Genomic DNA, 12,610 nt, shown 5'->3' with positions numbered 1-12,610 from the left:
ATCCTGCCCGACAGTTTGCTCCACCTCTTGGGCATGTAACAACTTCAAATGTCTTTTGTGCTTTTCATAATAAGTGTGAACAGTTGTCACACGGAATTGTTATTTCACCAAATTTTTTATAGTGGCGATAAATTTTAAAGCAAACCAATAGACTACAACAGCCCCACTGCTCATTTTTCAGCATACTCACTCTATTAAATTGAGATTGTTTTAGTTGAGCGAGTTTTCGGGCAGCAGGAAGAGACCGTTCAGACTGTGGCAAGAAGCTTCATTTCTCTATTGTTAATCAGGTTTACAGTGGCAGTCTGGTAAACTTAGACCCACATACTGGGTAGGCTTTGGTTCTTTTTAAAACAAAAGTGCATGGCTTGTTTGGACCAGCTTAAAATTAGGTTAAGCAAAGCTAGTATGCGTTGTACTAGCATGGTTTTAAAAACTGTAAAGCAGTACAATTTGAAGATACATCCCTATTAAACTATTAACTATTAAATAGATTTTTGTAGTCCCAAGTGATTAGTGAACATTGCTGCACAATTAAGAGCATTGCTGTTACAATATTACCTCTGAATGGACTGAAAAATGAAGCAACCATAAAACAGTTTTTGCTGATGCATAGCCACATGAAACCGGGACTTGTTGCTGTTAGCAGCATTAGCTTAAGTAGACAAACCATGTTTGACCAGTTCAGAATTGCGATTTATTTTGAGGACCAACTTGCAATTGAGTGTAGGAAGTGGCTCATTATAATACAAAACATAATAAGTGACTAGTGGAAAATAGCAACACCTGCCAGGCTTGAAAAAGCTTCTGTGGTATGGAGGTTGAATTCGTATGTGTGGTATCAGTTGGTAATTAAGACTCCACACCACTAGTTCCCCACCAGTTCCTTTGTCTATTTTTACAAATCTTTGTGGTGATTATCAGACACTGTATATGAATTTTCTTTGATGTTTCTGATACTACTAAACTAAACTCCTACAAAGTCAAAAATCAATCACCCACCTACTCACTACCCTCCATTTGATGCATGTGTTATTGTCTTGTTTATGACACTGACTACATTTTGCCCATATATCGCATGTTTTGTTCAGCTGAGCAGTTAAATAAGAGACGGTGCATTTCCACTTGTCGTTCCAAACACTTTGCTCTTTGACTTCTGTCCAATTCTATATCCTGCTAGCTCGCTTCACACACGCCCACACAGAAACACATACTCACCCAATTCATGTCACACACTCCATCACACACTCGGGCAGATGAGTAGGGAGCACATATCTACTCCCACACAGTTAACACACATCTACTGTACACACTGCCAAACACAATAGTTTTTTTTTTTCCTCATTTAATTTGGCTGATATTCAATTGGAATCTATCCCTATCCAGAGATATTTTCATACACACTGTGAAAGGATTTGTTTGCACAGTTTGTGTGGAGTCCCTCTCTCTTTCCTCTACACATGCAGACACAGATCTACGGTGCCACATCTCATCTGGATAAAGTAAAGCAGGCCTTTTCCACAGGTACACCTACCTGTATAAAGAGGGGACTGTGATAAAGAGGAGACCACCAGACCATTTCAAGATGCACATAAGCAGTGCAATGATGGCACCAACCAGGTGTAGGAACGGGTTCCATTCATTCACAGCAGCACCGGTGCTGTCAGTCACACGTCTGTAAAGGAGTATATGGGGATAAATGTACACGCACCATGTGAAGGAAGCAGCATAGTGACAGAAAACACTGAATATGCAAAAATGTTCTTACTCTCAGTAGATACACACATGTACAGCTATTTAAACACACTCTTGCTTTGAGGAACAACAGCATCATACCCTCAGCCTGGCAGTGAATAATAATGCTTATCTTTTTCTCCTTTATTTCCATCACTGCTTTCATTCCAAATGGTCTCCATTGTTCATCGCTGCTGGACCATTAACTTGCTCTTCATGTTTTGCATAGAGACAAAGAGGGAATGACTTGATGCCTCAATTACCATGCTCTTGTATTATTTGCAAAGACAGCCAGCTCCTGGCTAAGGCTGGAGGGTCTCAGTTACATCGATCTGCCTGCTCACACAGGCACATGCAAATGAGTCCCACTGCGTACACATACCGCACGGCACAGGCGCAGGCAGCCTTACACACATAAGGCACACATTTACATTTATGGATACGCACGGGGATACTCTGCACAGTCCTCAAGCCCACTGTGTCGGGAAATGTGGCTTCATTTCTCAGTTCTAATGTAAATGTGTGACAGCAGCTCTAACACGTGGGTGTGGATTGGTTCTCCCTCCTCTGAACCTTTTTTGTCCCTGTCGCTCTGAAGACCAAAACACACTGCTAAATATAAAATAGCATATATTAGCATGTGTGAACTTGTGGACTCGCCACTCTGAAGAACTCTCCTGTTTTCCAGTATTTTGCTGGTTTATGTTTTGTTCCTTATATTGGCACATCCAGCTTGTTTATGCCATGCCACTGGCCTTCTGATGCTACAGGTGTCTAAATGCCACTGCATGGCCAGTGTGTTATGGGCTTTTCCTCTCTCTGCCAGGGTTGTTGTGATTGTACATGGGGAAATATTAGGAACCAGTAAGAATAGACTGATAGGACTGACAAAGAAATAAGTACATTGTGTTTTATTTTCTATAAACCTTATCTTGACACTGTCCCATCATACACACTCACATTCACACAGACACAGAGTTCACTGGTGCTTGACAGTCTGATAGAGCCACAGTTCCAGAGAATCGCCCAAACATTCTCCAGGAAGCCCAGGCTTCACTGGTCAGTGCAGTGGGATTGTTTACCCTTCACCAGACACGTCGCTCCGTGTGTGTGTATGTGCTGTGACTGGTGAGTGTGTATATCTGTGTCTGGTAACAAGTTATCAGGAGCGGAGTTCAAGAGGAAAGGAAGAAGTGGGAATTAAAGCAGAGGGCCACTGACTCTTAGTGACACAGATATAGAGTGATGGTAGGCCAAGAGAAAAGGTCTTAAGCTCAGCAGTGTTGTTTCTTGCATGTCTTGTACAGATCAGTACTTTCATGTTTCAAAATCAGACACACACATCTTCCATTTTAAACGTGAAAGTTGCTTTAAGTCATCACTCACAAATCAGTGATCATTACTTTATTTGTAAGTAATGACCTGTTAATGATTCTTAAGTCAAACAATAAACTATGATGTCTTTACTTTGTGCAGGAAAAACTTTAGATAAAAAAAAAACCATAGTGTGGATTTTCAAGAAGCAGCTCAGCAGTGGAGGAAAACAAATGTGTCACCATTTTGGATCTGATAAACTAGAGTCTTACTAATGGATAAAACTTATGATGGATGAAAGCTGAAGCGGTTTTATGAAATGTCCTAATTTTCCATGTGTTTTACCCCACACAAGCCTCTTTCTAATTCCTCTCTGCCTCACTTTAGCTGCCAGCTAGGATTCTATTCCTGCTCTCTCACCTATTATTCATGTTATTTCCATAACTGCACTTCATTTTAGAGGAGAATTCAGGTACAGAGAGGAAAGAGTCGATAGTAGATAGGCTAAATTTACATAGTGTCAGTTCTCCTTTTGCTTGAAAGTTCTCTCTTGAAAACACGAGCGAGTGCTGCACATATGATAATTCAGTAGAAAATGAGCAAAATTTGAATTTGTCATTGAGATGTATATACGTAGGGCACAGCTCGTGCTTATTCTTTCTGCCCAAGTCATGATGACAGCCTTTTGTTTACAGTTATTACTACTGTTACATTGATGTCATGTAAGGAAGACCTGCTAGTTCTTAAAAAATAAAAATATTTTTATATATTTCAACAAAAGATTTGTGAGCTGTAATGTACAAGTAACTATATTTCACCTTACAAGATTCCTCTTCAAAGATGGGCCCCATGAGGAAAATATCTCCCAGTGCTGTTTGCTATGCTGTGTGCCAAGAAGGCATTCCGACCACTGCTTTATCAAAAAGAATCATTAAAAAGTATGCACTTACTGTAAAAACATACACGTCGGACATTACAAACTCCCTCCATCCAGATAACAAAAGGCATTTTCCCCGTTATTCCCCACAAAAAGACCAAAACCAGCATTGAACTGATTCTAATAGGTATTATTTATGTGGTCAAAACACATCAGGTGAGCTGCACATTTGCACTTGGTGACATCTCTGCACAATTAAAATACAGTGCCCATATTCATTGTAATGATACTTCAGTGGGCTCTCTAGTCCCACGTAGACCCTCTGGTGGGGTAAATATGCACTAGAGCACCAAAACTGCAGCCCTAACAAATGCACTATTAATGTCTGCTAAAAACCATTTTAGGAAATTATTGAACTATTTTTTAAAATAAGGAATACACTGATGAGCTATAGCATTATGACCACTGCTAGGTGAAATGAATGACATTGATTGTCTTATTACAGCGGCACCTGTCAGTGTGTCAGGTACATTAGGCAGCAACTGAACAGTCGGGCATCAAAGCTGATGTGTTGCATTGAATTGCATACAATTATACAGGTGTACCTAATAAAGTGGCTAGTGAGTGTATATTTCCCCTTAAGGATTTGCCACAGGAAGTCGGAAAGTGTTGAGAGACAGACAAATGCATTGCTGGTTCTGTTTATAGTATTTGGTGACAACAAAAACTTAGAAATGGCTACCCTTACTCATCAAGTTATATTTACTAAGGAATCACTGTCAGATAGCTAAAATGTCTTATTTACCTCACCGATTACATTCATTTATTAAAATTGAAAGCCACTTTTAATGATTTGTAAATAACATGGGCTAAATGAAGATGGGAATTCTTGTCAGGATCAACATTTGATGAGGCCGAGCTGCCAATGAGAGAACTTGGCCAGAATATTCAGTGTTCTGGCATCCGCACATTTTATTCTATCTTCTGCTTCTTTTGAAGTGCTAAATATAAAAATTGGTCCACAATTCTAGTCAAACGCATTAAAACACTGGAGGATATATTTTCCTAATATATGTTTACACAGATGTTATGATCTCTGACTATTTTTTGCATGTTTTCTTGGCGACATCCACCATATTCCAGTGATGACCGGAATGATTCGATTTAAGAAAAAGGAATCCATCAATCCAAAATGATGCTGACTGACCATCTTTCTCCACTCTTCCTCCTCCTCCTCCTCTTCTCTCTCCTCTTCCTCCCTTCACACAGCTGATGCCCAGGTACACTGACATGCCTGCACTCCCCTCCTGCACATCCATCCTCGCTCTTTAGTTCTCCGTTTGCCTTGCCATCTCTTCTCTCCCTCTGTGCTCTTTTTTATATTTTTTTCCAGCTGTCCTTATACCAAGAGAATGCTAATAAGCAAAAAAAATATTTCTTCTTCTTTTACTCCCCTTTTTATCGAACTGTTTGGCCCAGTTCCATTTATATCCTCAGTACTGTGATGTACCATGATATAAAATGAACTTAAAAATATAAAAGAAACTCTTACTGTTGACTTCATACCCAAAAAGAACTGCTGTGGCATTTTAAAACAAGTTTTGGAAATGGAATAAAGTCGTGCAACTTTCCTTTCATGCGCATCGCCTTCTCCTTCCTTCCTTCTTTCTTTTCTCAGAGGCTTAGTTCCCTCCTTGTCTCCTCACTCCCTTTATATCATTTGATTTGTTACACTGTGATATTCCAGTTCTTCTGCTTGCAGTTTTGCTCATTTGCTTCTTGTCACGCCTGTAATTTATCCTGCTGTATGTTTGAGCTACAGTTTTCCTTTGCTGCCTTGCTTCCTTAATCTATAGCATCCGTTCTTGCCCTGCACTCTTTTCTTTCTTTTACTCCCTGCTTCTTCCTCTGCCCCAAACCATGTACTTTATGGGCTATACTCCATGCCTCTTCAACGATTGTATAGTATTGCTCCTTCCTTGCATATCTACTTAATTACCCTCTTACCCTAACCTCTTATTTTCTTGTCACTTCCTCTGCCTCTCCATCTCTTGACTTCCTTGCCTTTTTTTTTCTGTGATTTATCTCCTGCTTTGCCGTGTTCTCCATTTGCTCCCTTACGTCACCTCTCCCCTTAGGTCTCTTGCATTTTGTTTCTCTTGGTACCATAATACTCTCCATCCTCATCTCCCTACTGTTCCCCACCTCATTCCCTTTCTGCTATGCTCCCTTATCTATTAATTCTTGTCTCCTCCCCCTTATCGCCTGCCCCGAGGAGCTGTGCTGCTTGTGTCTGCTGGTGCATTTTGACAGACAGGGTCCTGACCTTGCCTCAGACCCTGCCAGTACACGGGCTAAGGAATATGTCAGCCTCGCCCGCTATCACATCCCCCTCGCACAAACACTCACAGGAAGCATGCACATGCAAAATAACACAATCCCGTAAACACAGGCATGAAAGCGTTTGCACGTACACATTTGTGTATAAATGCTGTGGGTGTGTGCGGTGTAAAGAAGCAAGCAGCAACACACACAGGTAATGTGGGTCTGTCAGGCTCTCTGAGAACTCTGTGTGAAGCACTGATGTGTTCTGACATGCACATTAATACACAGCTCCCTGACCAGATATTATCCTTCACTCAATAATACCGATGCACAGAAGCATGCACAGGTTTATAGAGATGAGCAGGGGGCATCCTCAGTCTTTCTGACACACAGATTATCCACCTCAAAGTGACCACTCCTGAAGTCTTAAATTTGGTGTGAAGCGATCAGAGCGATTTTGTCAAGCTTGCTGTGTCTGTTTTTGTTTGAAATCCCTGAAAACCTGGTAACCAGCCACAATAAATATTTTCCATGTTCATGTGTTGAAGCGATGCTTGCAAAATAAACATATGCGAACACGAGTCATAAATGTAATAAACCTCGCAGTTTATAAACTAACGCAGCTGAGGATTGCAAAGAGTTCTTCAGACTGTCGCTGGAAGAAAATTCCTGACATTCCTGACCTTGAGTTTTCATTTATTATCTGTGTTACACATCTATTTGTCAGAAAAGCATCTGATCTGTAGAGCAGATTTTACCAACACGACCTTCGTCAGTTCCTTGGCTGTATCCCTCTTGTCTTGTTTTTCATCCCACTCTCTAATCCGAGTAAGCACAGTGCTGACCAGCCAGAAGGTCTGTCCAGGACTTGTTAATCTCTGACTTAAAGCGTGTGTGCGTGTGTTCTGCTTGAGGGTGTGTGTTGGTGTGAGGATAGAGAGCCAAGTTTCCCTTTAAGCCGCAAAGCCATCAGCAGTTAGATCATAGAGAACTCGTTCCCTTTTAGACCCCCTGTAGCGGCAAGGGATGAGAGAGAACAGTGTGTGCACATATGTGTTGAAAGTATTGCCTGTGTGTATATGTGTTCAACTCTTTCATAAAAACTCCACCAGGGTGAAACAACAACAGCCCTCCCAGGCTTAACAACGTGTGTCTGTGACTCACTCTGTCAAATTAGGCAGGATTTCTGCTTATTGTGCCTCAAAACGGTTTGATGTTGATCAGTACCAGCACACCAGGGATCTCTCGGAATGCTTCTCCATATCCTTTCCATCTCCGCTATCAGTGCTCCCTTTCTCTCATCTCCCAGTTAATGGACATTGCAAGATAAACGGCATCTGATGTTTGTATTTGGTTGTGTTTCTGATACCTGTTTTTGTTTCACTTTGTAGACAATGCGGCTACAACAAAGCTTCTCAAGAGGGAGACGAGGAACTTTACTTCCAGTGTAAGTAACCGTGGCGACCACTCTGTTATATCACAGGGGTGTTTTATGCATTTGTGTTCAAAGCCAGAGAATTGGGGAGGAATCTGCCAATAAATGCTTTGTCTTTCCACTTCCATCTGCTGGAATGCATGTGTATAGACCATGCATTACAAATGACATTCGAGGCACTAAGCAGCACCACAACATTAATTCTTAATTCTGAGCACATGCTTAGCCAACACTGACTCACGTCATTAGGTGGCGTGTGCATTTGAGTTCGAAAGGGAGAGATTGAAATCAGGAGGAGGGGAACGATAACGAGCCAGAGTGACAAGGGGGTAAAAGCTCCAGCGCTGGCGGGCAGCAGCAGAGCCTGCACTCTCTAAACAGGGCTTGTTGTTGTTGTATGTGATGTTGTACAAGCTTGTAAATGCTGCTTTTTTTAAAAAACTCTGCTCTGAAAGCGCTCAATGGGCTTTTTGTTTGACAGTGACAGAATGGAAGTAGTTTGACATATGTCTTCTGCAAGTGTGTGCACCAGGGCATTGCTAATGTGGTGCATGTGATGTGTGTTTGTAGAGTTTTCCCTTGTGTGTGTGGGGTACTCGAGCGTGCGTGCTCATTTGCGTTGTTTAATCTCCCAGCATGCTGAGCTCTCTAGAGAGGTTCGAAGCACTATGCCTGATAAATAATGAGCCGAAGCCATGCGGCCGGGAATTAAATCTGCCTGAACAAAGACATGGCAACAACTGACAAGGATGCAGTCCACACAAGAACACACACGCACACACAGTTTTGGCCTCATTTTCCAACATACACCCCTCTCTGTAGAGTGTGGACACCGACATAAATAGGCACAAAGACATATTTTTGTTCTCTTTGCCAACACACACTCTTGTGAGTCCGCTTTCTCTTCCGTGACTCTTTTGTGACTACAGTACGAGGTGCTGTCACGGTGCTGCAGCTCTGCCTTGTCCGGGAACTGAAAGTGTGTGAGGTAGTGAGTTTTATGTAAGCCTGATTTTTAAATTTTTTTCCCCTCCCATCTGTTCGCCTGCCAGACTCTTGAAACACTTTTCACAGCCATATATTAACATGAAAGGACAGAGGAAAAGAGAGAGAGAGCGACTGAATAAATTAGTGTGTGAGTAATAAAATGGAGGAATAAGGAAGGGGGAATGGGTGAGTGAGAGGCAGTGTGAAAGGGGAGAAAGATGGATGGTAAAGAGGTGAGGTGGCAGAGATGGAGGGACTCATCATAAGTGACTCTGCTCAAAACATTAGTTTTATCTCAGTCTGTGACCTAGAAGCTTGTAATAGAGAGCATTGAGGAAAGGATCAAGACTCATCTGCAGTCTTCATTAATAGACCACTTTTAAATATCATTCAGAGTCTGATTGCATGTAAGAGAGAGAGAGAAGGTGTCTGGGGAAATGAGCAGAGAAACACAGTTTAGCATAATACAGAATTTATGGCCTTTTGTCTAGAATGAAAATATGTGGGCTGAGCATGCACACTCTGGTATAGTGAAGATTATTCAGCCAAGTGTGATGATGCTTTAGTTTCCCCTCAATCGCTCATGGCACTGACGCAGTTAACCCTGAAACTAATCCGCTGCAGAGTCAATGAAGCACACACCTGTGTCATACTGTCTGAACCTTTGCAACCATTTTCAGCCTATACTCATCAGTTTACAAGGCGCAAGAGCATCCCTTCTATGTGTGTGCACATGTGTGTGTACAGCTGGTTTTAAGCCGCAACAGTACAGTGCATATGTTTGAAAACCCCATTTGAAAAGAAAGAGTCTTCGATTCTCCACTCAGCCTTGACCTTCAATAGAAAAGGTCTCATTTGCTTGATAATTGGACTTTTGGCTTTATTTGTCGATCTGCCTGTCTATGCACACAAATATATATGTGTGTTTGTACACATATGCAATCGTGTGTGTGTGTGTGTTGGATCAATAAGCCGTTGTGAGGCAGCTAGTATCCTTCAGGTCGATCTGGAGCTGTAATAACATTTCAGAGCTGGGTTCTGCTGCTGCGAAAGCTACCGGGGCTTTTCCTGGAAGAGCCGCAACATGCAGTAACAAGGGTCAAAGGTCACCTAACTGAGAACTGTACCCCACTGGTTAATGCTTATTGGCGAGTTTATTTGCTAGTTGTTGGTCATTTGTAAATACAACAGGGAGTTAATAAAGAAAACAAGAGGCTCATTGAGGAACCAGGTAGTGTTTTTGTTTTGTTGTGTACAGACAACAGTTGGAGTCGATATCACTTGCAGTTCTAAATGTCAACTGAAATATCCAGTTGTTGCGTCTCATTAGTGTCACTGTGGGGATTCAGTTGAGGTTCTTGAAAAAAATAAGGAAAGGAAATTGTTATAATAAGCTTTTTTTTATTATAAAAACCTCAGATAATGCAGTGTATTATTATTCATTTACTTTGACTAATTTGTCTCCAGTTTGGAATTCTGACAAACTGTTGTATGGTAACAAGTTGTGTACTTTTGTACTTGCCAGGCTACTGAGGACATAGGATCATATTATTTTTAGGGAGTTTTTTTTTTTTGCTGAAGTTCCTAAGCTGTCACTTTTTTTTTTGAAGACTTAGAGTTAGTTCCCAAACTCTAAAATTACCAACAAAGCAGGAAGCCAACTAGACGTACCATAGCACAAGGTTTCTCTGGCTCAGCATTTCACTGTCTATGATGTCCTGTCCCAGTTTCTGACTGAACATTACACCGTGTTTGTGTGTTATTTTGCACGCGTGTGTGTGTGTGTGTGTGTATGTATGTATATGTGTGTGTTAGTGAAATGAGCAGAAAAGACACAAAGCCTGTGGAAGAGCCCTGTGATCTGACTAAAGCCTTGTGGAGGAAACCCAAAGTCAGAGCTGAGAACTCTTGAGACTTTGATCTCAATTTTTCTGTCTGCCTCTGGAGTTCGCAAGGTCAAAGCAAACAAGACAGGAGAGTTAGACGAGTTATGAATACATAAATGAAAGCATTTTGTATTTTTTAAAGGACAAATACTCATCCTGAACTATAGTACCCTACAGTGTTTTGAGATTTGGATTATTTGGTTATCATAACCACAGACAACTGGCAAATAATGTTAGATATTAATGGTGGGCCTACAGTTATAATGAGGTTTGATAGCAGGCAAAAAAGAAAAACATTTCTGCTATCTCAAACATCAGGCGTAAAACTGAGCTATTGATTTCAGCCTCTGGATCAAAGGGCAAGGGCTTTTTCCTAGATATAACACTGATGTTCAACAATCAGACAGAGGAGAATTCTTTGTTGAAGGAGGCAGAGATACCAATTTCTCCAGTGACTCTAGCCTCAGACATGAGAAATGTTTTGCTCTGTGTTGAGCAAGAGCTACCGTCAGGGCCACAGACATCTATTTATACTAACAATACAGACAGCTGGCTAGCTCTGCTTATTTACACAGTTTAATGGGAACTGAGTGCATCCTTTTATCTATATGTGGACATTTTGCTGCTGGGATTCAAGGCTTTTATATTTATTGTGCAGACAAGCTTGTGGTTTATCCCCTCTATAATTTGTTTCTATGTCATTATACTATTCTAGTTAAGATCCCAACACGAAGGACCTATATCGACCCAGAGACCTGTGAGGATCTGCTGCAGGCCGTACATACCTTTGCCAAGGAACTGGACAACTCGAGCATCAAGATAGAGAGAATTGTGCACACAGGTACAGGGTTATACAAAGCACAACTACTCAGGTGTAGAGGTTTAGTATCAATATACAACCTTATTTTCATTTGGCTGGAGGCCTTGTGAGAAACAGATTAAAAAAAGAATAACACAAATCTACAGCATCTTTCATTAGACCCTCCCAGCCTGGTAAATGCCCCCTTTTCTAACTCAGTGCACCAAGTTCAAAACGCAGGCTGTCTGCATTCTTTGTACCTTAAGTCTCAAATCCAATCAGAGATGACATCATCATGGTTATTTTTTTTTCAGACTTTACCGTTTCCACAGGCTAGTATTCCATGTTGCAAGTAAAATAATCTTCATGTGTGAAAACGGTGTAGCAGGACTTAGCTAGAGAAAATCAGAATTGCTTAGAAGTGTATGGTACAATAGAAATGATGAAATCTATTTTCCAAAATGGCAATAAAATTATAACTTTAATACCATTTGTTGTCAAATATGAAAATCTCACTAGAAATGGAGCAGCAACTGTCCATAGTTTCTCCTCGACCTGCCTTGCTGACCTTTGCTAAAGTCAAGCTGGTTGTTATCTCTACTTTCTACTTGATGCTCCACTGTTTCACCTGCATCCTTCACCATCCTTGATTCCTTGGTATTTCATGTCTCTCTCTCTCTCTCTCTCTCTCAACAATGTTTGTTCATTTGCATTCTTACTTTCTCCCCACTGTTTGCATTTCTTCATCTGATTCTGCTCCAACCTGCCCCCCTTTCTCTTTGATTACCCCTGCTAAACCCCCATGATTTTTTTTAACTCACTTTCTTTTGATCTTTGCTCAGGTATTACTTTGTGTGATCAGTCTGACCCTGCAGCACCTTGCCCCTGTGCTTTCTCTGCTCTCTTGTACGTTTGTCAGTTAACAGGCATCATGACCTCTGTTTGTGTCTCCTCCTGCAGGTGACTTTGGGGAGGTGTGTCGCGGCTGCCTGAAGCTTCCCAGTAAGAGAGAACTGCCCGTGGCCATAAAGACATCAAGGGCCGGCTGCTCTGACAAACAGCGTCGTTCCTTCCTCAGCGAGGCTGGCATCCTAGGGCAGTTTGACCACTCCAACATCATCCGACTGGAGGGTGTTATCACCACCGGTAAGGAGAGAGGGCAAGGGATCAAGCTGAAAGCAGGACGTGAAAGGCGATTTGTGATGGGCGATAGCAATGGGAAAACAATAAAGAGCGGGTGAAGATGAAAGGAA

General features: G+C 41.5%; 1 protein-coding gene across 1 annotated transcript in view; it reads left to right on the top strand.

The window, feature by feature from the left end:
* epha10 (EPH receptor A10) overlaps window positions 1-12,610 on the top strand; it is a 164,878-nt gene that overhangs the window by 140,421 nt on the left and 11,847 nt on the right. The window contains exons 10-12 of the mRNA XM_020597396.1: window positions 7,642-7,697; window positions 11,274-11,399; window positions 12,318-12,503. Coding sequence (XP_020453052.1) covers window positions 7,642-7,697; window positions 11,274-11,399; window positions 12,318-12,503 — 368 coding nt within the window. The remainder of the gene's footprint in view (window positions 1-7,641; window positions 7,698-11,273; window positions 11,400-12,317; window positions 12,504-12,610) is intronic.

This window comes from Monopterus albus, unplaced genomic scaffold, assembly GCF_001952655.1.
Source record: "Monopterus albus unplaced genomic scaffold, M_albus_1.0 scaffold34.1, whole genome shotgun sequence".
NCBI lineage: Eukaryota > Metazoa > Chordata > Actinopteri > Synbranchiformes > Synbranchidae > Monopterus > Monopterus albus.
The sequence above is the reverse complement of the archived record's forward strand: the minus strand, read 5'-3'. Positions and strand labels throughout refer to the sequence as shown.